The 22295-nt window shown below is 49.4% G+C and overlaps 8 protein-coding genes across 8 annotated transcripts; 5 read left to right on the top strand and 3 right to left on the bottom strand.

Moving 5' to 3' along the window:
• Positions 1-3015: 3015 nt before the first annotated feature.
• Positions 3016-4418, top strand: N7477_007997 (uncharacterized protein; the record flags this gene model as incomplete). The annotated part of the gene is made up of 5 exons (XM_056969660.1): positions 3016-3168; positions 3215-3319; positions 3378-3775; positions 3826-3893; positions 3949-4418. The coding sequence occupies 5 exons, from the start codon at positions 3016-3018 to the stop codon at positions 4416-4418; spliced, it is 1194 nt and encodes a 397-aa protein (XP_056819692.1).
• Positions 4419-8429: 4011 nt separating this feature from the next.
• N7477_007996 (vWA domain-containing protein) lies at positions 8430-10416 on the top strand (the record flags this gene model as incomplete). The annotated part of the gene is made up of 2 exons (XM_056969659.1): positions 8430-9759; positions 9815-10416. The coding sequence occupies 2 exons, from the start codon at positions 8430-8432 to the stop codon at positions 10414-10416; spliced, it is 1932 nt and encodes a 643-aa protein (XP_056819691.1).
• Positions 10417-11075: 659 nt separating this feature from the next.
• N7477_007995 (Zn(II)2Cys6 transcription factor domain-containing protein) lies at positions 11076-12379 on the top strand (the record flags this gene model as incomplete). Its single annotated transcript, XM_056969658.1, has 3 exons — positions 11076-11235; positions 11350-11756; positions 11819-12379. The coding sequence occupies 3 exons, from the start codon at positions 11076-11078 to the stop codon at positions 12377-12379; spliced, it is 1128 nt and encodes a 375-aa protein (XP_056819690.1).
• A 180-nt stretch (positions 12380-12559) lies between these two features.
• N7477_007994 (gelsolin family protein) lies at positions 12560-13750 on the top strand (the record flags this gene model as incomplete). Its single annotated transcript, XM_056969657.1, has 1 exon — positions 12560-13750. One exon carries the CDS (start codon positions 12560-12562, stop codon positions 13748-13750), a length of 1191 nt encoding a protein of 396 aa, XP_056819689.1.
• A 206-nt stretch (positions 13751-13956) lies between these two features.
• On the bottom strand, positions 13957-15748 carry N7477_007993 (uncharacterized protein; the record flags this gene model as incomplete). The annotated part of the gene is made up of 5 exons (XM_056969656.1): positions 13957-14205; positions 14261-14365; positions 14416-15516; positions 15567-15631; positions 15691-15748. 5 exons carry the CDS (start codon positions 15746-15748, stop codon positions 13957-13959), a joined length of 1578 nt encoding a protein of 525 aa, XP_056819688.1.
• A 386-nt stretch (positions 15749-16134) lies between these two features.
• N7477_007992 (Zn(II)2Cys6 transcription factor) lies at positions 16135-17544 on the bottom strand (the record flags this gene model as incomplete). Its single annotated transcript, XM_056969655.1, has 1 exon — positions 16135-17544. The coding sequence occupies one exon, from the start codon at positions 17542-17544 to the stop codon at positions 16135-16137; it is 1410 nt and encodes a 469-aa protein (XP_056819687.1).
• Positions 17545-18073: 529 nt separating this feature from the next.
• On the top strand, positions 18074-20036 carry N7477_007991 (putative general amidase; the record flags this gene model as incomplete). Its single annotated transcript, XM_056969654.1, has 7 exons — positions 18074-18391; positions 18447-18716; positions 18771-18912; positions 18973-19472; positions 19498-19707; positions 19772-19862; positions 19921-20036. 7 exons carry the CDS (start codon positions 18074-18076, stop codon positions 20034-20036), a joined length of 1647 nt encoding a protein of 548 aa, XP_056819686.1.
• A 285-nt stretch (positions 20037-20321) lies between these two features.
• N7477_007990 (Major facilitator superfamily domain general substrate transporter) lies at positions 20322-21857 on the bottom strand (the record flags this gene model as incomplete). The annotated part of the gene is made up of 1 exon (XM_056969653.1): positions 20322-21857. The coding sequence occupies one exon, from the start codon at positions 21855-21857 to the stop codon at positions 20322-20324; it is 1536 nt and encodes a 511-aa protein (XP_056819685.1).
• Positions 21858-22295: the final 438 nt, after the last annotated feature.

Below are 22295 nucleotides of genomic sequence, written 5' to 3'. Positions count from 1 at the left end.
AACAGGAAGTGTCCCAGGCCCCCGAAACACAGTAGAAAAGCGATATGTCGTTTCCGTTCAAGGCAAGGTAGCTTGATTCGAATATTCGAAGCACCGATAAATGAGCATTGCAGCAAGCCACAACAGGGATTATTCTTCCCAAGATCGCACAAATTCCTTCCGTCACATTAGTTGAGGGGTCAGCTGTTTCAGCTTATCTTGCGATTGGACCAGGCGGACAAATAGTGGACGATCTTTGACGTTGTAGACAATGCGGGCCGCATTCGGCAACCCTGTTTCCCTTTGGAACGTAGATGCGCATGCCAGGATGAGAGACATCTTTGAGATGAAAAGACCTGGCACTCTCACATTTAAACCTGTGAGACATCCGATTCCATAGACAGCTTGCTAGGACAGTAAATACCGTGCGCTGCGGTTTTTGATTTCGCCTTCGTCTTCACGAACCGGTGCGATCTGCCCTGTTGGTATCAAGGGTCCGGAACATGGCTGGATTTCATCCCTGACGAAAATCGTATTAGCCGCCTGTTCAGCCCCTCGTTTGAGCATCCGGACATGCAAGCCTCCGTCTGCACAAACATTCGGCGACAATTTGACATAAGAGAAGTCGCTGAGCCTACCTGACCGGCTAAATCCGGCACAACAAGCACGCGATGTGATTTCCATACGCAAACTCTCGGGTCGAGAAAAGCCGTCGATCTTTGACAACCACGGTGGCGGAGTCATTGCCCCTTCAGTTCGCTGCTACTTACCTAGATTATACCGGTTGTGTGATTGTCCAGGAGGCACCGACGACCAGATTACTCAACGACGCAGCCTGCCATCTCCTCAGATCACTTATTCTTGTTGATCTCAAAGGAAAGGTCCTCCTTGAAACAGCATTTGAAGGTCTTTGTATTGCGGCGAAAGAATCATATAACTCAGCAATATCAACGCCATCATGCGAAGGTGGCAAAAACCGATGAAAGATGTATACATACAGTTCACCATCCATTGTCCCGATCAAAAAAACGAGTCATTCAAGATCAAGGAACTTTGTAGCACGAAGTCTGCAGACGTGTTGTATGCGACAACTGCAAGCTCAAAGTAAAAGGGCCTGTCATGTCCGCAGTCCATATTTCTGGGTCAAAGAATGGGAATCTAGAGCGCGTAAGGCAATATTGCTTGGCGAAGTGCTGTTCCTTCTATTTACAGGCAAGAATAATGGAGAACTCAAACTTATTGTTGCGGGATCCAGGGCGGAAACCTTCAGCAAGAATAAGCGACATTCCGCCGGGATCCGAGGATTACAGTATTGCCGGAAATCCTTGAAAAACCGCCAGTAGAGCTACATGTCAGCCCCTTTGAAAAGTCAAAACAAGGTTTCTGGACGCCACGGGCCTACCGAATGATGATGCTCAATTTTGGGAAGTAAGAAAATCATTACATGGCGGTCGCTAGTCAGAGTGAGAGGAGGTGAGAGCATGAAATATAGACGACAGTGAGGACAATCTGAGTAGGATAAACGCCCCCGGTATCAGATGTGATTCTCAATTACTTCATATATTTGCAAATCCGTGTTCATGGCACCGGCAGGAACTCTCAAGGGTTAGACGATGCATTTGAATCAAGAACGCCCGTCTACGATGCGATGAAGCCCATGAGATCTATGGTTGAGGGCGCCACTCCCGCGAAGATTGGAATTCAGGACCGACTTTTCAGCAAAAGTTCCGATGAGCCCTAAGAGATATTGGTGAGGAAGTTTTCCCAGATGTCAAAGCAATGCTCCTGGTCGCATATTTCACTCAGAGGAGATGCATTGTTAAGAAGAAAGAGAGTGTGCGTGGAATATGAAAAGCTGTCGCCATCAGTCTAGATCTAGTAACAGATACGCTGGTACGAAAGGAGCATATTTTTATGGCGAAAAAGTACCGAGTCTAGCAACTCGGGGAAGGCCGCAAACGGAGAATCCAACCATACTGATTACCAAAAGCGACACGAGGGTGGACTCGAGAGATCCATGCATCCCCCCAATTTGGAAGCTGATTTGAATGCCTGAGGCAGCTCCAAGAAAGACCAAAACACGAGGTCTAATTCTTCAGACTATAGGCGCCATGCTTGACCACATTGGGCAAACCGGCGAGCCACGTCTCTGGTTTAACGTTCCACTAAGGATACGCCATGCAGGTCATCCCAGTCAGGCCATGTGGTGCACCCCGTTCTTTTCCCGCCCCTCCTTTCGCGTTTTAAGTCGATTACCAATCAGCAGATCGGATAGGGGCCATTGTCTAGGCCAAATGTGATTTGGGCGATCACGAGGAAATTGGAACTCGGAGATGAGTTTCCTTGATTAGCCTGGAAGGTCCACGGTGCAAGAGCTGTCACCAAAGCTGTCAACTTGAGAACAAGTGTGAACACCGCGTTCAATAGCTCGAGTTTTGGGATCCCCGGACACAACAAAATTCAGGAGAAGATCTAGGCGTTTGATCACGGTAGTGGTAGACACACCCTGCATGACTCGCGGTGGTGATACCATTTCCGGGCGATCAAGCCGACCGAGGTGGATCGATATGGCGCGCCAGGCCGCGCGAAGTGCGCGCTAGAGTCGCTGGTGGGTGTTAGCTTGAAGCTTCTCCACAGAGGTTCCAGTAACCGGGTATTCGTCCAGTTCCAGCTCTACCTCGCCTTCGCGAGACTCTGTTTCGGTCACTAGACAGCTGTCTGCGCTTATCTGCCCGCTCCACTTACTAGGCTAGGCGACTTCCGAAATTACGATGGTTGTCCATGGAGGTTCCAGCCTGACTGTTCACACTGCCATGGTGCGGATCACGCCTTGATCGCTTGCCAAGTGGATGGGTTTTTTAACTTCCTGGGTACGCTAAATTTGCCCCCCTAAGGAATCGGGTGAAGTGCACGATCACTGTCCGCCACTGTTCCGCCGGGCAGAGTCTGCCCTTGATTCTGGTTCGAAATATTAATATGAATTAGCTTTCCCACCCCTACTCCACTCTCTGTCACATCGCCTTGACTCTGACCGGCATGTCTGACGAGGAATCGAGGGCCATGGCCGTGAGGACGGTCGCGGCCGTCTTCATGTGCATTGCCACCATCTCGGTGATGCTGCGTTGCTACGTCCGTGGTTTCTTGGTGAAGGCATTTGGATGGGATGATGGTTCGATGGTGGTCGCAGCAGTAGGCTGATCCTCTCCATCCATCCGACGAGACACTAACGATTCAGTTATTCTACGTGATGTTCAGCGCCTGTATGATTGGAGGAACCCGCTATGGTACCGGTTACCATTTTACAAATCTCGAGCCCGATGATCGTGTAACGGCCATGGAGGTACGCATCGCGCATCATTCAACTTCCCCGGAAATGCACATCACTCACCGTCTTCTAGTATTGGTGGTTTTGCGAGATTGCATACTGCTTCGCCTCGATCTTCTGCAAGATTTCTATTTGCATTTTCTTATTACGAATTACCGTCAAACGAATTCATAATTGGATCCTCTACATCGTCATGGTCTTGACCGTTCTAGCCGGTCTAGTCTTCATGTTCCTGATGCTTCTACAATGCAAACCGCTCTCATTTTTCTGGACGCGAGCGGCTCGGGACCCTGCCATTGCGGGACACTGCATTAGTATCGACATCATCATCACCATGACTTATGTCTACAGTGCATTCTCCGCCGCCTGTGATTTCACCGTTGGCATATTGCCCATCTTCATCGTGCACAAGCTGCACATGAGAAAGGAGGCTAAGTTGGCCGTCGTGGGTATTCTGAGCATGGCTTGCATGTACGTTACCTACTCTCGACCTCGCAAGACTCAACTGACATGATATACAGTGCTTCGTCGGCCGTCATTGTCAGATTCCCCTTCGTGAAGACATTCCGCATCGAAAACGACTTCCTGTGTACGATTCCTTGAATCATTTCTTCTCGTTGTTCAAAGTACTGACGTTTCTCTAGGGGCGACCTACCAGATCGCTATCTGGTCTAACATTGAGGCCGGACTCGGAATTACAGCTGGCAGTCTTGCAACCCTCCGACCTCTCCTCCGTCACTGGCTAGGCTCACGGACTGACTCAAATTATCCGTCTGGTTTTGCAGGGCCCTCAGGGTCTCGCAGAATCAAAGCCAGCGCACAGAGGGGGCTACCATTGGGATCCGTCGATACTAGTCGGCCGGGAGGTTTGAGACCAGACAAGCTGGCTGTAATGGTCACAAACATTGAAAGTCAGAGGGACCCAGAAAATACATGGGCCGGTTCGTCATCGAGTCCAAACAGCAGCGAGGAAAGGTTGAATTTTGATCAACCGTCACCCGGCCACCGCAAAATAGAAGTGGGCATTCACCAAACATTCGAGGTCACGCAAACGTCTGCAGATGGCGACGATGGATCTCAGGGAGCTCGCCATACTGCGCGAGAGCATGTATAATAGTCTATCAGTATTTTTAACGAGTCACGACGATCACGTTACTACTCAAAATTACTGTATAATATCATCAATCCGTATACGATTACTCCATTCATGGAAAGTACTCCAATCCAAGACTCCTCAACCATGGGAAGGTCGTTCGGGCTCAGGCTTCCGGCTCCTTCAAATCATAGACGTCACGAACCCCAGATCAGACCACCAACAACGAACTGCCCAGACCCAACCCCAGGGATCCGTGGACGTATTTCCCGACAAACACCATGAATCCCAAGCTCTCTTGCATCCCAGAAACCTTTTCTCCCAATCACTCTTGCCCCTCAATCCCCGCTTCAAGACTCTTCCTGAACTCGGCGGATCCAGAAATCCCGAGAACCCTACGAACATCTTTCTCCGCTTCAGCTCTCGGAAGAACCTCTGATCCGTCTCTGATCGGATGGGCGGGTGCTCCACGATCCTTTTGTTCGGTCGGAGGCCGCGGAAAAAATTCTAATGACATCAACCATTCTTGTTCGATGAATGTGAATCTGCGTCCCAATCTTACATAAGATCTCATATTCCACATTCCAAGTGCACATTGGCGAACGACATCTTCAGCCTCGACAAACCTTGTACTAGGAAAGAATAGAAATTACGGTTGACTCAAGTCAGGTAGATACGAAGATTTCCACATTCAGGGAAGTTGAGTATCACATTGCTTTCCTGCGGGAGCGTAAGTGTAAGGCCTATGGCAGACTCGTGAATCTGAGGATAAAGTGTACTTCCAAGCTGGTGAAGTGAGCATGCCGTTGGTCGAGGGGAATGAGAATTTACATGGAAGCAATACATTACAGCCTTCAGTTCAAATAAAGATTGATCTGCCTGTATTCATATCTGTGACTCTCGCTCTATGTTTACTTTGGAGGCGGCGTGAATTGCAAGTGCCTTTTTTCTTTCGAGATACATTCGTCCTATCACTCTATTGAGCGGCGATCATTCCAAGTATTTGTGTCGAAAATCCCAAGATTAATTGTCAATCCTGAGGAAGACTTTGGATGGCATACTTTCGTCAACGCACCACCCATTAGATTCTGGAACTTGCTCGTACAAGGTACGGAAAAAAAAAACCAAGCCAGGTCGTTAGATGGTGGGAGTCAGGGTCGCAGCCTCGAGGAAATTCAGAGCAATTTTCACGATCCTGGAATAACGGAGTGTGTAGCCTTTTGACAATAAAATGAGCTAGATGGGGCCATGAATAGCGCAGACAGAGTCAATCACTCAATAAGAAGCCTAAGATGATCATTTGCTTTTCAATGGTTCCAAAGTATAATGCTTTACTTGCAGGCTTCTGCTATAATTTCCATGGGTGATACCATGACGACTTGAAAACACCAGGTCCGTATCTCTGCTCACAAAAAGTGTTCAACAATGGCTTTGGAGCCCGGGCGGTAACGTAATCCACAAGCGACTCGCCACCACAAGCCACCCGCCACCCACCCATTTATTCTTCTATTCATGAAGCTTTTAAATTACCACATCCCCTTTATATTCAATTTAAACCTTCTCCGTACAGAAATTAGCCCTATGGCCAGGCCTTCTGCATACGCTGCATGCATATTGACGTCTATTGGTTTGATCACCGCTTATTGTAGCCCTCGAGGTGGGTGTTGCGGAGACCACCCTACCACCTTCTATGCCACTTGGTAGACCAATGCCTTGATCATGGGCTTCATGAACGAATAAGCCCTCATCGCGCTGGATTTGCCTTTTAGGCAAAGCCTTCTTTTCTTCTTTTTGTAGTTTTCCGCGCGTAGATCAACAACTTCTTGCTCCAATAGAAGGATGCGCTTCATGACTTGTTCGCATGCCTTATAAGCCTGATCAAATACCTCTTTGGTAGGCGTAGGTGGGCTGTCAGACCGATATTTAATCAGTCGTCTTGCTGATGCCCTATGCTTTGAAAGCTGCTTGATTGTGCTTGGTGTTTCAGGGCAATAAATGCTTGATTTGCTTGATTGGCTTGATGGTCGGTCTGGTGTAGGCGGACGAAGCTGAATATTAAGCTTATCAAGGACTTCTGCTGCATTCAATGTATTATACCGGTCGCTTTGAATGCATTTTGAATAATTCTAGCCTTGAATGCATCCTCGCGTGCATGTGGGTAGGCTGCAAGGAAATCAAGCTTATCGATATGGTTTATACCTATACGCGTCTGCTGGTCCACAAGCCGACCATATGATCGCTTTAGAACTGCGAAACAGCCTACATCTAGCGGCTGCAATAGATGTGAGCTATGCGGTGGCATGCAAATAGGTATAATATCGTTTTCGGTGCATAGACGATCAAATTCAGGCGTAAGGTGGCTTCCATGACCATCAAGAATTAATAGCCTATACCGACTACGTATACGGCTTGCGGTCAAAGGAATAAATAGCTTTTGAAGCCATCGAAGCCCAATATCATCCGACGTCCACCCATTTAGGCTAACCTCGAAGCGCCAGTCCCTCGGGGTATCGTGGAACCATGATTCGATATAGCGCTTGCCTTTGAATATAATCAACGGCGGCAAAGCCCAGCCTAAAGCATTAACAGTCTCTACTGCAGTCACCCATTCCCGATTGCCTGGCTGTAGAACAGATCGTCGTCCATAGTATCCAGCTCTAGTAACCACCTTTGCGGTAGAAACTAAGCCCATTGCGAAGCCGGTTTCATCGAAGTTATAGATATCATCAGGCGGGATACCATAGCGCGCAATAGTCTCCCCAACTAGCCGAAACCAGTCATTTAATACCCGCGGATCCTCCTGTTCTGCACGTTGATAATTATATCGACGCGAGAAACGTGTTTGGATAGCCGGCGTACGCTTAATGTAGTTTCCAACCCAATTCACACCAACTGTGGAGGAACCGGTAGCCGAAAGAAGAATATTGGCCATATTGCGCACCATCGTATGCCTAGGAGATGCACCGCGGTCATCCATAGATAGAATCCACTTGGTAAGCGTATCCTCATCTAACTGGGTCATTTTATGGCCATTAGCGCGGGTGGTAGCCTTCGAAGGAAGACCATTGATGCGGTCGCGTAGCGTAGACCGCGGTATGCTATAGACGCGCGCAGCAGCCGTAATAGTCGGAATATCTTTATTTTTGAAAGCCTGGATTGCAAGCTCGATCCTACCCTCTTGGTGGATAGCATCCTGGCTTGTTTCCGACCGAATTGGTGGCATAATAAATGATATAATCGGGGGGGGGAATACGCGGAGACGCGAAATTGGATGGGGTGGCGGGTGGCTTGTGGTGGCGAGTCGCTTGTGGATTACGTTATGTTACCCCGCACCTGATATCCGAAAAACAAAGAGGTTCTTCAACAACGTAGAAAGGCTACATGACCAATGGCTCCGATGATAATATTCCGCTATTCCTGTGGCAATATGTATGTGTTATGGACCATATCATATTTTCTGTTCAATGTGTTAAGCTGAAACGTGACATGCAGATTGCTGTGGAATCTTCGGAACTGCAGACTGCGGTGTCTGCGTAAGATTGAAGCACTTGCAAGAGTCGAGACTCTCTATAGCTGATAGCTGGGCGCGACCCTTCTAATCGTGATCTGTAATTTCCATCCCAGTCCAGAGTCGGACATTTATTATGAACTGTTGACCTGTCAAAAGTCAGGTCAAGCCCTTGCCAGAGCAAATCAGTGGATCGTCACCGCTCTGTAGATGAACCCAAACAAAAGCCGGGACATAATGCGGAGTTACGGGCGGCTGTACGAGATAAGCCTCGGAGCCAAGTCTTCATGTGCAACATTCTACATTGCGTGGCGGTCGCATAACAGATGCGGGCAACAAACCGATTCTCACTTCGGACAAGCGCTTGTGGCTGAACCAGCAAAACGTGGCCGATTAGCCGGGTGCCCTGCGCGATTTATTCGACTTCTTAAGGCACCCGTCTCTACATTCCATGCACCCCGAAGATCGCGAGGTAGAATCACCAGTCCTAGCACGGGAGTTCTCCAGGGTCTACAAAAGCCAAGATGTCTGTTGATCTTCCCCCGTCGTATTCAGCCACGACAGGTGGGCCCACATCTGCCACACCTGCCTTTCACACGAATGCAGTCATCGAAGCCAGCCATGTTCGCGCCCGAGATGAACAAGAAATGCAGTTTTTACTGCAGAACGTCCAGCAAGTATCTCACATCTTCAATCCGGAGATAGAGCCGGAGCACGACACAGACTATTACTGCAACTGTCCCATTCACCGGTATATGAACAGAAAGATTAAGCGCCTTCATGTGTTGGACCTATGGTCCAAGGCTGTGATGTACCCGGGTGAGAAGACATATCACGACTGCTACCAAACGAGCTGGTTCACAGGAAACCCGTATGCAATCGGGGTCATCTCTCCCTATGGATTCAGTGGCGCATCCCTCTATGGAACTCAAAGGCCGGACCCGACTTATCATGCAAAGTCGATCCGACAGACAATTCGGTTGAATGAAGTCCTGAACGCAAAAGCACAGGCTGCTGTCAACGGCCAGGAGCCGCCAATCAATATTTGGGAGACTAGTCAGCTTGAGGCCTCGATGTCGGACATGTCAATCGCCGACTCGGCTTCTAATTCATCTGGTCATCGCTCAAAGCCATCGAAATTTGCTGGGCTCAAGCGGGCATTCTCAATCAAATCATCCGAGGAGAAAGAAGCCATCAAAGCCAGATCGCTGATGAAGTTGCGCACCGAAATTCTCCGTGAAGAGTGTGGAAGATGGCCAGATGAGACGTCGCGGAATATTGTGATCACTTATCAGGCGAAGATGGGTATGACTGAGAAAATATCCGAACTTCGGACTCACTGCCCTCTTCAATACCTTCACTTACTTCGAGCGGGTTACTTTGAGCCTATTCCCGTTGCGTGGGCGGACTTGGCTTCAAATCCTCTCAAATTCTCCATTGATGCTGCCTCTGGATGGAGAGGCATCACCCCGACATGGAGAGGATACGAAGACACCGCCGAGGAGCGTCTCTACTGGGTATTGAATCATAGAGCAGGGAGCACAGGGGCTCGACTGAAGCCCGATATCATATCAGCGCTGGACATGGCTCGGGCTCGAATGGCCTCTGCAGTCGAGCCACCTCCTGCCTATTATGCTGCCGATGATGTCTGCCATGTTCAACATACATCCAAGGGCTATTCACACCAAGTGATGCCTCCACCCTTCAGGCCATTCGATGGCGTCGAAACTCCCTCGGATGACACCATGATCTTGCTGGACGTTTCCGGCTCCATGGATTTTGAGCCCATGCGACCGAACTACAATCACTATCTCATCACCGGCTATTCGAGATCAACTCAACCCAAAAACAAAGGTACGTCCAACCCATTAAGAAATTTTCAATAATGTGCTGAATATTAGCACTACAGATGTGGCAAAGTCAATCATCCGCCGGTTCACCGACGCAATGGCCAACCACGACCAAAATTGGCAAGGCTACGAACTGACCACATTCTCAAGCAATGCCGACCACATTGGCATCATAAATCACTGGAACTTTGAAGAAATGTGGAAGTTCGTCGCATTTGGTGGCCGCACGCGAGTGATGACCGGCTGGCAAAAAGTGAAGCAACTCCATTTCCAAAAACATTCCGAATCAGCAACATACCATCCAATCTACGGCTGGCAAGCTGGTCCACAGACCCCGAAGCTGCGGCTACTTCTTCTACTTGATGGAGAAGCGAGCGATATGGATGAATTCGAGCTTGATCTGTTGGGTCTCTCTTGGGTTCATGTTACGATTTTCTTGATCGGTGTTGACGGATGCCCCCACCACCATCGCCATGCAAATGAGCTGCAGCGAATCAGTGAAGTGAATCCCCATGTTTCGTTTGTTGATGCGCAGGGAAATGCGCCGGAGAGGTTCATCACTCATGAATTGCTCAAGCGACATCTTGGATATGAGCTTTCGATGACTGAGTTTGAAGACTTAGAGCACCCACCTCCCTACTCTATCTCTGCAGATAATTAGAGTCGGCTATATAGGCCAAATTCCTATTGAGCGTCAAATATGCTGTGTGCCAATTTAGGGATCCCATGGCTCTACAACACTTGAGAAGCCTGCTCTTCATATCCGCATTATTTTGTGCCTCATCACAGAAGGCTCGCCGATGTAAGGATCCACAGTCTGAATAACAGTACACGCTGCATTGATGACGCAGATGTCTAGCTTATTTTGAAGAGGTTGTGCTATCATTTTCTCGCCTCTGAGGAATAGACAGCCTTGCGTCATGAGGTACAAAGCTCATAGATCTGATCTTTGAGAGGCTCTTTTTGACGCTACCTATCTTGCGGGGCTGCAATAACGGAATTTGTGGCAAATTTACACCAGATTTTCCAGTGAGCTCGGGGATTTGCGATGCCTCATCGTTTCACGTAATGCATGATCAGCGGGTCGATTCGGCCTGTAGCTGATGTGAAAGTGACGAATGTAGCATGACATCCATAGATCAAGTGGGAAACCGGTGGGATGCCGGCACAATAGGCCAACCAGAGGAGCGCTGGAGACCGACCGATCGTTGATTTGTCATCCATCTTCACTTAAACACTTCAATGCTTAGAATGGAACACTACTGTCTTCTCGTCAACAAGATTCTGAGAAGCGGTGACGACTAATGGCAAGCCGAGAAGATGAGCCTTGTTCGCGAAGTCCTTCTGACACGTTTAGATGTCACTTCCCGGGCTGCAACGCGAACTATCGGCGGAGGGAGCACTTGCGCCGCCATGAAACAAAACACTCCCGACAGCAAGCTTTCCCGTGTTCAATTTGTGGTAGCCATTTTGGGAGAAGGTACCTCATAATACGACCGGCTCATCTGTCCACATCAATCTGACTGGGGTCTCCGTCGCAGTGATACACTACGACGACATATGCGGCAACGCCACAAAAGAACTGAGCCTCCAGGTCGCGCCAGACGGGCCTGCAAGAGTTGTCATACCGGGAAATCTCGTTGCGAAGGAGGCGTGCCATGTGATGAATGTCTTCGCCGCGGAATCCAGTGTCTCTTCGACGATAATGATACGATAGAAACGAAACGCCCTGCATCCTCCGACCTTGCGTCCAGTCCGGGCCAGGGTCGAGTGCAATCAACTCACTTTGAGAAGAAGGAACAGTACATTGGTCTTTATTTCAAGAAATTTCACCGATTCTGGCCGTTTATTCATAGAGGATCATTCAATATACATCGTGAAACGCCCCTGCTCCTTCAATCAATGACTGTCCTAGGTCTTTGGTGTAGTGGAGAACAGCCTTCACGATCGGCAGCGGTCGAGCTCCATGAAAAGCTCCACCTGGCTATTCGTGATCAAAAGGTTCGTTATGCCCATAGAGCTCTTGGCATATCTGACTTACTTATCTGAAAATATCGTGATAGGCGAACTGGGATGTGTCAGATAAAGACGAATTTTCCAGCACCTTGCCCTGGCCTATTTCTACGTATCAGGCTATCCTGCTACATATCATCTTCTCCCTCATTCTGAGGAGTCGTGATGCTCTCGATTTTGAATTCAAAGTTTCTCTTTCCCCCGCTGACACTGAATTGCTTGAAGCCCTGGTTCGAAGTTGTCGGAAACGAGGCATGCTCTTCTATCCGAATATGCTCACCAGGTTTAAAGAGGTGGGACTGGCTTCATTTGCCTGGGTGTGCACAGAGGAAGTCAAACGATTCAATTTGGCCCTGTACAAGGCTTGTGGGAAACTGAGCTCCACCCAGTCTAACAATGGAAGCCATAATAGCCCTGATTCAAGTGATTCCTTGCTCTCTGCAGGTGACCTTCAATTTCCCCTGCCAAAAAATGATGTTTTGTGGAATGCCCTTGGTAAATCCGAATGGCTTGTTCTTGTGCAAGATGAAACCACCCTTTGCGTGGATGACAATTGCCAGGAGCCTTGGATTTCGAGCATGGCCGGGGTGTTTGAATGCCTCAGGCTGTGAACGAGTGTTGAAACAGAGCAGGGCCAAAAATAGCATCAACTTGGTCCTATTGACAAATCCGAGTGACTTCCTCGAAACCCCACCTGACTCAGCCCTGGCCCCACCTGAGCTCTTTAAGGCAGCGTGTCTCTTCACTGCTTCAGCTCTGTTGTTTTTCCTACAATTACAAACCAAATCAACATGCCTCCCCGTGAAGGTCTCGTTCATCCGAAAGAATATGATATCAAAGACAGCAATGTGGAGCTGATCGGATCCGACCTCGACCACCGCGTCAAATACAACTCCGCTGCTTCCGAGCCTGCATGGAACAATGGAAAGATTGGCCAGGAGATTGGGCTCTTCGTCTGGCGTATTGAGAATTTCGAAGTCGTCCTCTGGCCCAGAGAGAAGATGGGCGAGTTCTACGACGGAGACAGCTTCATCGTGCTGCATACATACAAGGTTGGCGACGACAAGCTAGGCCACGATATCTTCTTCTGGCTGGGCAGCAAGACAACTCAGGACGAGGCGGGCACCGCTGCATACAAGACAGTCGAGCTGGATGAGTTCTTGCACGGGGCTGCGACTCAGCATCGTGAGGTTCAGGCACAGCCCTCCAACGAGTTCTTGGCGTTGTTCCGTCATTACGCGGTCCGATCCGGAGGTGTTCGCTCGGGATTCACCCATATTGAGCCTGAAGAAGCGAAAGAAGTACTCACACTTCTCCGCATCTTCAAGTACCCTGGCTCCACCCGGACGGGCACCATCATCGTGCACGAAGTCGAGCCTACTTGGCAAAGCCTCGATGATCATGACGTGTTCGTTTTGGATAAGGGTGAGAAGATCTGGGTTTGGCAGGGCAAAAGCTGTAGCCCGATGGAGAAGGCCAAGGCCGCTCAGGTGGTGAATGACATGACTTTGGCGAAGCATGTTGATGTTGAGGTTCTTTCCCAACTCGAGTCAAGATCTCGGATCGTTGTAGACCTGCTTGGTGGTAAGGAAGCCAATCAATCTAGCTTCCAATGCCCGCGACCTGGTTCCTTCGCGAAGCGCAGTGTGGAGGACAGCGATAGTTCTCGGTCCCGGAAGCTCTTCCGGCTCAGCGACGCCTCAGGCTCACTATCCTTTGATCTCGTCAAAGATGGGGGTCGTGTCAGCAAGACCGACCTCGACGGAAACGATGTCTTCATCTACGATGCTGGCAATCGCATCTGGGTCTGGCAGGGCTTGGAAGCCAGCGCAGCTGAGAAGGCGATGTGGATGAAGGCTGCTCAAGCTTATATCCGCCGTCTTCTGGAGGACCAAGAAAATGCCGAGGCGTACCTCACTCCTATCTCCAAGGTTGTACAGGATCATGAGAGCCCGGCCTTCTTGAAGGCACTTGCGGCCTAGGTATGTACATATATGGTGGCAATTTGACTTGGCATTCAACAGATGAAACAATCTCATGACTCTGACCCAAAGCTCCGCACTGTAGTGGGAATGAATACTGGGAACTCATTCAATCGGGAACCTCAACTTTGAACTACCTTGAAACCGCATTTCACAGACTAGAAGAAAGACTGAAAAGGCGTAAATAAGATGAATCGATAATACCACTACACAAATCGCTGAGGCTGCTGACGTGAAGCGAACTCCTTGTACTTGGAGGCTGTCTTGATCCTAGCTCGCTTGCCATGGACCATCAGCAGCGCCGGCATGACGAGGGTTACAAAAGCAAGCACGCCAATGACAATAAAGGTATTTTGAATACCCATCCCGGCGATCCAGTCAGTGAGGGCGAAAAGGATTATCATCGCAAATCCATTGCGAACAAAGACAACAGCTATGAGAGCATCACCGAGGATCTAGAAATCGTTAGACTTCAAGACAGCGTAATAATAAAACTGCAAATGTACCCACGTCAGGATAACTATCGGTGAGATATGTCAAAGCAACATCTGCAGTGACCACGAAACCGAAACCAAACAAGCCCGAACCAACAGCGAGAATGATCCACGCAAGACCCTACGACGGATCGTCAGCAATGTTCACATTGAGAGTATTGGTAGATTAACCCGTCCGAGGCCAATTCCAAACATCAACAGACCAGCAGAATTCAATATTCCAGCGGGGAAAATCAGCCAAAGACGCATTTCTGGCTCGAAGATACCCCCATTTCGTCGTGCCAGCCAGACGATGAGCCAGTCATTCAGAAAATTAGCCGTGAAGGTGGCTAACAGTGTGCCAATAAATCCGCCAAGATTGAATAATCCAATTTCAGCCGCACTGAAATTATAAGGTGGCTGAATCAAAAAATAAGATGCAGATGAAACACATGCTGCAAACCAAGCAAGGATAGCGCCGTAGCTGATGGCGGTAAATGCCACCGCGGGGAAGGTGAAAAGAAGAAGTAGCGGTTGATAAAAGTGCTGAAGCATGGGGATATCCGTTTTGGTCACGAAAGCAAGTCTTTGTCTATATGACTTGCGGCTTTGAGTGGCAACTGTGAGGTCAGTGAATGATATCTTTTCCAAACGGTCACCTTTTTTTCCTCCGGTTTCGACAGTATCCGAAGCAGCCGAGGTAGAATGGGCGATTGTAGATGGGACGTATTTGGACTCTTCAAAGAAGAAAAGCACAAGGAGAAAATTCACCCCGAGCATGATCGCAAGTATCCACCACATCCACCGCCATCCCAAATCAACGACAATGTATCCCGCAGCGATAGGCCCACCAGTCGAGCCGAGGGTCTGCATGAAGATAAAGACGCCATTCATACGGGCATGCTGATGAACGAAAAACATATCAACAATAGTAATCACCACGATCGCCTCGGCAATCGATCCGGCCAAGCCAGCGATAACGTTGATGGCAATCAACTCGCCGGCAGTGTGGAACTTCGCCCACCAGATAGCGGTGGCGAATTGCACCAGGGCGCTGATGAGGTATAACGGACGGCGACCGAACTTGTGTACAAAGGGAATCAAGACGAGGCATCCTACTGCAAGGCCGGCAACGTTGGCGCCGATGGCATTGTTGAAGGTTGAGTATGTCAGATCTAGCTCGGTCATGTATTCGCGGTATGCGACGCTGTTGATGTCGATCAAGACCATTGTGAAGAGGACAAATGTGCATGTCAATCCAAAGTTTATCGCTTTTCTGAGCCGAGACCAATTCTGAATCTTGGTTTAATATGAAGATGTGTCGAAATGGACGGTGTACGTACCAGAGGATCGTCTAAGTCGTCTGAGGGGGTGGGACTGAGAATGATGCCGGATTGGGAGGCGCTCCCTAGGATCTTGGTGAGTGTGTTGATCCTAGGATCAATTCAGGTAGCAAAGATGGCTTACTGTCTTCAAGCAAGATGGTCCCAGGGGGGAATTCTATCGAAGAGGTGTGGTCTGCCATGGCGAGGAGAGGACATGCAGTTCAACGAGGGTGTGCCGACTGCCCTCAACAGCTGAAATTATCGTCTCTTTATAAATCTGAAGGACATGTCCAGGGTTCTTGCAGTATGAGTTCTTCTCTTCGCTTGCTTCTCATATAGACTTTGGACATACAAAGAGATACGCGAACAGACTGCTATTTGAGCCAATCCGCGGGCGATAAATAGGATTCAATCTTAATTAGGGCCAAGTGTGGAGTCGAAACATGTCATCCCAAGACGCATCTAGTTAGGGCGCCAGGGTCTAACAAAGAAACTACACGAGGTCCATGGGGGACATACTGAAATATTACGACAGGTTAATTAATCGTGATGAGGAATATTTCTCTTATTCTTGTTGAATGCCGCATTATAGCGGCACGCTTAAATCCGGGTCATCTTCAAAAAGACGGAAAAGGTATCGCGCCGTTCCAAGGTCCCTGGCCTTCCAAACACGCGCGAGGAACATGCGCAGATTGGAAATAAACGGGTAGAAATATGCACCTTTTACCTTGAAAATCAATGATAGAATATGCTTTCTTCCCTCTGGGTCATGGACTTCGGCTCCTGCCAGCAGGAGCGCTAGAGTCACATTAGGTGGAAACTGGTCAGCTCCTTGCAGACATTGGATCAGTTCATGCACCATCGACTGGGAAAGGGATTCTGCCTCAGCGTCTCGCTCTCCAAATGGGTATTGAAGTCGATGCAAGAGAAGAAGTGTGGCCGTTCGATGAAGGTTAGCCTGTGAGAGAAGCAGAAGCATCTCGTTGTCCGAGAAGCGCTTCAGTGTATCGTTCGATACGTTTGGTGACCATGCTTTGAGTTCATCTGTAAGACATTCAAAGTCCTCCGGGGAGACCTTGTCGCCATAACCTGTACGAACAGCCGCTCCCACGATACAGACACGATACAGAAGTGGCAGCAGAGGAGCACACAGACCCGCATAGTGATTGACAATGTAGGGATCTCGAATCCTATATTCAATCACCGGGATCCAAGCTCGGAACAATGACTGAGTTGTATCTAGAAAGATAAGACATAGGAGCTCTTTTATGTCGAAGTCTCGCAGCTCATCGGCATAGTACAGCGGCCGAATGAGACTCAAGGTATGTCGACAGATGGTACTAGCCGACACCCCAGATATCAGACGGTGGAAGCCCACTAAGCTCGTGCCCAGGGCCAAGATACCGCCCACATACTCGGCCTTTGTGATTTGCGCATTCCGTAGGGCTTTCAAAGCGGATGCACCCATGGACCACTCTTCGTTGCTACAAGGCGTCTGGTTTGTCATGCATCGATACAGCACGCGAGCAAATGCTTCATATGGGTGGAGAAGAAGGGAAGGGGCTTCCTCCATCCGGCAGTGAATCATTTGGCTCATCTCGAAGCTGAGCCGAGGTCCAAATGAGTAAAAGGCGCATACTTGGAATGAGGTGCATTCTGCGACTGGGGAGATGATGCCCTCTTGAAATAATATCTCCGAAAGCTCGGACTTATGTGGAGCTTCACCCTCATCTTCTTCCTGGGGTTGAGTCGTGTCCTCGGTGGCATTGTTTGGCGAGCTGGGGAGCGGTGACGCCAAGCTTGTGGTCAGTCCATCACTTGAATCAGTTACCGACCCCTCAGGAACAGCAATTCTTGGTTTTCGACCTCGCTTTCCACGACATCGGGAGTACGTGCAAGAATGCTTCAGACGATAGCATCGATAACAGCTGCCTGCGGGGCCTGTCAGGCACCGCGCTTTTATAGAGTGGCATCGGTCACAGGCAGGGGACGGCATCACTGAGGGGTTATTTTGAGTCTGCGCATTGCACTGATAACGGATCACTCGGATAGACGAAGTGGAGAAGCGGGGAGGAGATAATGATAGAGAGAAGATGAAGCTGAAGATCTGATTGCAAGATACCTCGAATCGCCGTGGACGGACCGGAGCGGACACAGGCGACTTCATTCCTTTACAAATGACGGCAGAATATGAACGAATAGAGAGACATGCCAAGCCGGCGAATTTATTAGCTTTTGCACCGTCAGCTTACCATGATCTCGAATCGAATGGCGTCGGAAGCCTCCATCGAACCCCGCGTCTCCGCCTTTTGCCGAGGATGACGACCCTCGGAACCTTGGTTCCTTCACCTCGACCGAAAGACTATTGATTGGGTTACTCAACAGAGAGCGTCTATTTAATCAGTAGATCTATTGACTCTCTGTATTTTATACAACGACACGCATATACCTGGTCATCTCTTAGACCTTCACGTGGAAGACCCTACCTTGGAATTTGTACTCGAATATTGAATCCATCGTTCAAAATGGGCTCTACCGGCCAAAAGGCTCCTTGGCTAGAGAGGGTAGCCATCAAAAGAGAAGCCTGTGCAGACAGAATTCCGCAAGCATGGAAGGTGTCGGCAAACTTCCTAGACAGTCTCCAAACACCCTTGTCAGACAATAAGACCAATCTCATCCAAGTACAAGCGATCCGCAAGTCTGGAATCCTGACGGAACGAGAGCTACATATCACCGAGCAGTATGACGTTGCCGCTCTGCTTTCTGCTCTGGCGAGTGGTGAATTGACCTCGGCGGAGGTGACCATGGCATATTGTAAGCGAGCTGCGGTTGCTCAACAGTTGGTTCGTTCCTACAGGTATTAATAGGCATATTACTCTAAGCTCACAATTGAGTCAGGTAAACTGTCTTACTGAGACAATGTTTGAGGAAGCTCATGCTCGTGCCGAGTATTTGGACAACCTCCGAGCTCAGGGCAAATCAGCCGGACCTCTTCATGGTCTCCCTATTAGCATCAAGGATAACTTCCAATACAAGGGAATGGAAGCTACTATCGGCATGGTGTCTTTTATGGATGAAGTTGCTTCAGCTAACTCGCCTCTCGTGGATATCCTGCTGAACCTAGGGGCGGTCATCTATGTGAAAACCAATGTCCCGCAGACAATGATGGTGCGTGACTCGGATTATTGTGCATGATCTTCATGGGCTGACCTCTCTTTGTAGACTGCCGAGGCCGACAACAATGTCTTCGGGCGTACCCTGAACCCGTGGAATACAGCCACAGGCCCCGGCGGCTCTAGCGGAGGCGAGGGTGCCCTAATTGCCCTTCGAGGATCACCATTGGGAGTCGGCACCGACATTGGCGGTAAATAGCACTTGAGTACCACACAAAGTTTCAGAAATTTAACGCTTTTGTCACCTCTAGGCTCTGTCCGAATTCCAGCTGCCTGCTGTGGGACGTACGGATTCAGACCCAGCGCAGGGAGGGTTCCGAACGGAGGAATGCGCGCATGCACAACCAGTGGAATGAAATTTGTCCTGTCCTGCGCCGGACCCCTATCACTGGATCTGAATGGCATTGAAACATTCTTCAAAGCTATCTTCGACGCCCAGCCCGCTCTCTACGACTCCACTGTTCTCGACATTCCGTGGAGACAGGTATCCACCAAGCCCACTCTCCGAATCGGCCTTGTACCTGAAAGCCCTACTTTCCCTCTTCATCCCCCTGTTCGACGAGTTCTAGCGGAGGCGGCCAGTTTACTCAAAGCCCGGGGCCATGAGATTGTCACGCTGAGCGAGGAGGAATGTCACATCATGGAAGCCAACGAAGTCGCCTGGAACATCTTCACTCTCGATCAAGGAGCGATGCGCCATATCATGGCAGCTGGTGAACCCCCCCGTGCCCTCGCTGGTCCACATTGGGAAGTTAGTCGAGCTGCTGAAGCTGCAGAGGTCTACTCTTCCGGATATGAGCGCTCTTGACAGTATGGGTAAATTGGCTTTACTAAACACACACCGCGCAGAGCTGCGTGAATCTCATAGAAAATTGTGGCTTCACCATAATCTGGATATCTGCCTTGCACCGCCTGCCCAATCAACAGCAGTGGCGCATGATACTTTTGGCGTGGTGCCTTACACCACCTTCCTGAACCTGCTCGACGTGAGTTATGCGTGGAATGCATTTTCAAGCACAAATGGCTGACCGGTTTTATGCTTATCCCTAGTATCCCGCCTGTGTCATTCCATTTGGACACGTCGGAGAGCTCGACGCCAAGGAGACCATGGAGTTGAAGGAGGGCCAGGTTGCACCGTCATGTATGATTGACTTTGAATTACCTCTTGGGAACAAACTCTGATATTGTAATTGTTGCAGGGAATTATGAGCTGCTCAAGGGAGCACCGTGCTCGATCCAAGTGTTCACTACCACCCTTCGGGATGAGGAATGTTTGCAGATGTCCAAACAGATTGACGAATGCCTGAAAGGCTAAATCCAGTGGCATTGAGCCCATTCAACACATTTTGAAATCCTAATAGCATTATAAAGCCCCATTAGACCCAGAATGTCATTGAGAACTCAGCAACTCATGGTTCTGTAGTTCTTTGCTAGCTCATTCAGAACGGAAGTGTGTTTCAGGAGCTTGAAGCAGATGCTTGGCGGCGGCATTTAGAACGTTGAACGGGGTTGATTCATTATTGGAAGATCAAAGTCATTAAGTCCTACAACATAGTCATACCAAGTAATTGCCCAGCAATTAAGACGTTCACAATAAGCATCAGGCCAAAGCAGCGGCATCTTTCAAGTCATCGTCAAATTTCTTATCAGACTGATACTCGATCTGATGGCGATGTGGAAGCTTTTTAGCCACATGAACAACATCCAGTACACCTCGCGAAAGCGCAAAAATCTCATCCATCTCTTCGAGACTGCGCCCTGCCGTTTCGGGAAAGAGGTAATAGATCGCCGGTGTCATCACGACATTGAGGCCGGCGAAAATGAGGAAATATCGTTGTCCCATCAGATTGAATGCGAGCGGTGTGACATTAGTGATCAAGATGCTGAAGATCCACGAGATACTGATGCTCAAGCTATTGATGGTAGTGCGAAGATGAAGAGGCGCAATCTCCGTGGCGAACAGGTACGGAATGCCACCAAATCCGATAATGTAGCTGAAATGGAACAAGAAAAGAAAGAAGACGGCTCCGTGCGATGCCCAAAGGTTACCGGAGACGGACCCAAGACTTGCAATAAGCGTCAGGCAAATGGTGTTTCCGATCGTGCTAGCCATCAGAAGCTTCCGACGACCAAAGCCTTCGATGCCGAGGACACAGACGGTACCGCCGATTGGCCCAACGAGCTGGTAGACTCCTGCTAGAAGTCGAGAGGTCTGGTCGTCGAGTCCGAGATTATTTTCGAAGATGGAGGTTGTATAGAAGGTGGTCACCGTAGCACCGGTCAACTGTAGGAAGACCAGAGGTCCAACTGCGAGCATAGCACGGTGAAAGATCTTCTGGGGTCCCATGTGGAAGATCTGACCCAATGATCGCTTCCCACCGGATAATTCCAATGAATCCTGTACTTCCTTGACTTTCTCGTCTATGATTCCATCGTTCACACAAGTGTCTTCCAGCATTGCCAGAACCTCACGGGCCTCGGCGACTCGTCCTTGTCGAAGAAGCCAACGAGGAGAATCGGGAAGCAGAGCAGCGAATACAAAGACAATGGCCGAGAGTAGAACAGGGAAAGCCGATGGGAAACGCCATGCAACACTGCTTCCCATAAAAGACATTCCGAATTCAAGAAACAGGGCGAGGGCGCATCCCAAACCACTGAAGACACCCTTGGTAGCAACGTGCCTACCACGTTTCTTCGCAGGCGAGATTTCAGACTGCCAAAGAGGGATAGTGGCCAGCAATGCGCCAGTGCCGAATCCAATGGTGATCCGAGAAATGATGAGCTGGACCAAGGTGGACGCGGTGGCATTCAAGAGACAACCAAGAATTTGCACCGCGGCACCTGTCATCATCGTCCATCGACGTCCGAGTTTGTCGCCCAAGAAAATACAAGAAAAGGTACCCAGGAAGCCACCAACCGCATAAGCAGCGACCACCGTTCCCTGTATCGTCGATGCATAGGACTGATCTTTCGCATGATCCACGTCGATTTCAGGGAACTGATTTTCAAAGCTCTTCAGACTCAAAACCCCACCCAGTGAAGCAGCGTTGTAGCCAACGGACATGATCCCAGGCATGAGAACACCCAGGATAGCCACGATGTTGAGGCTATTGCCACGAACTCCCAAAGATGACATTCTGGACGCGTCAGAACGAAGATCCGCCACGAGGTGAAGATCTGATGGATCAGCGTGATCGACTGTGAACTCCACAGGAAACAAAAAAGACGCAGAAACAGACCTCTCCCGCTTGATTTTATATCTCCATCCTCCAGGCTAATCATCCAGGCTATCAGCAGAGCCTGTATGGTCCAGGCCTCCAAGGCCTCTTGTATTTGCCGCATTCCAACCCCCTGGAGTTTAGGCATTGAATTCCCCCGCCTGTCCCGAGGGCCAATCTGCACGGGATTCGAAAAGAGGATCTGGGAGCTCGGTACGGGGCCTTGAGTACCGCTTAATGACACTTGTTTGTGCTGGGGAATGTGGCTTCTGGGGGCAGTGGTCAAGGCTAGATGGCACAGCGTGAGCGATAAAGTGAAGAATGGACCTTTAAAAAACAAGGGATCGGAGAAATAA

Source organism: Penicillium maclennaniae (assembly GCF_028827695.1).
Source record: "Penicillium maclennaniae strain IBT 15551 chromosome Unknown utg000007l:1.0-4884863.0:1.0-4888362.0, whole genome shotgun sequence".
NCBI lineage: Eukaryota > Fungi > Ascomycota > Eurotiomycetes > Eurotiales > Aspergillaceae > Penicillium > Penicillium maclennaniae.
Note: the sequence above shows the minus strand (reverse complement) of the source record. Positions and strands in the feature narration are given on the sequence as shown.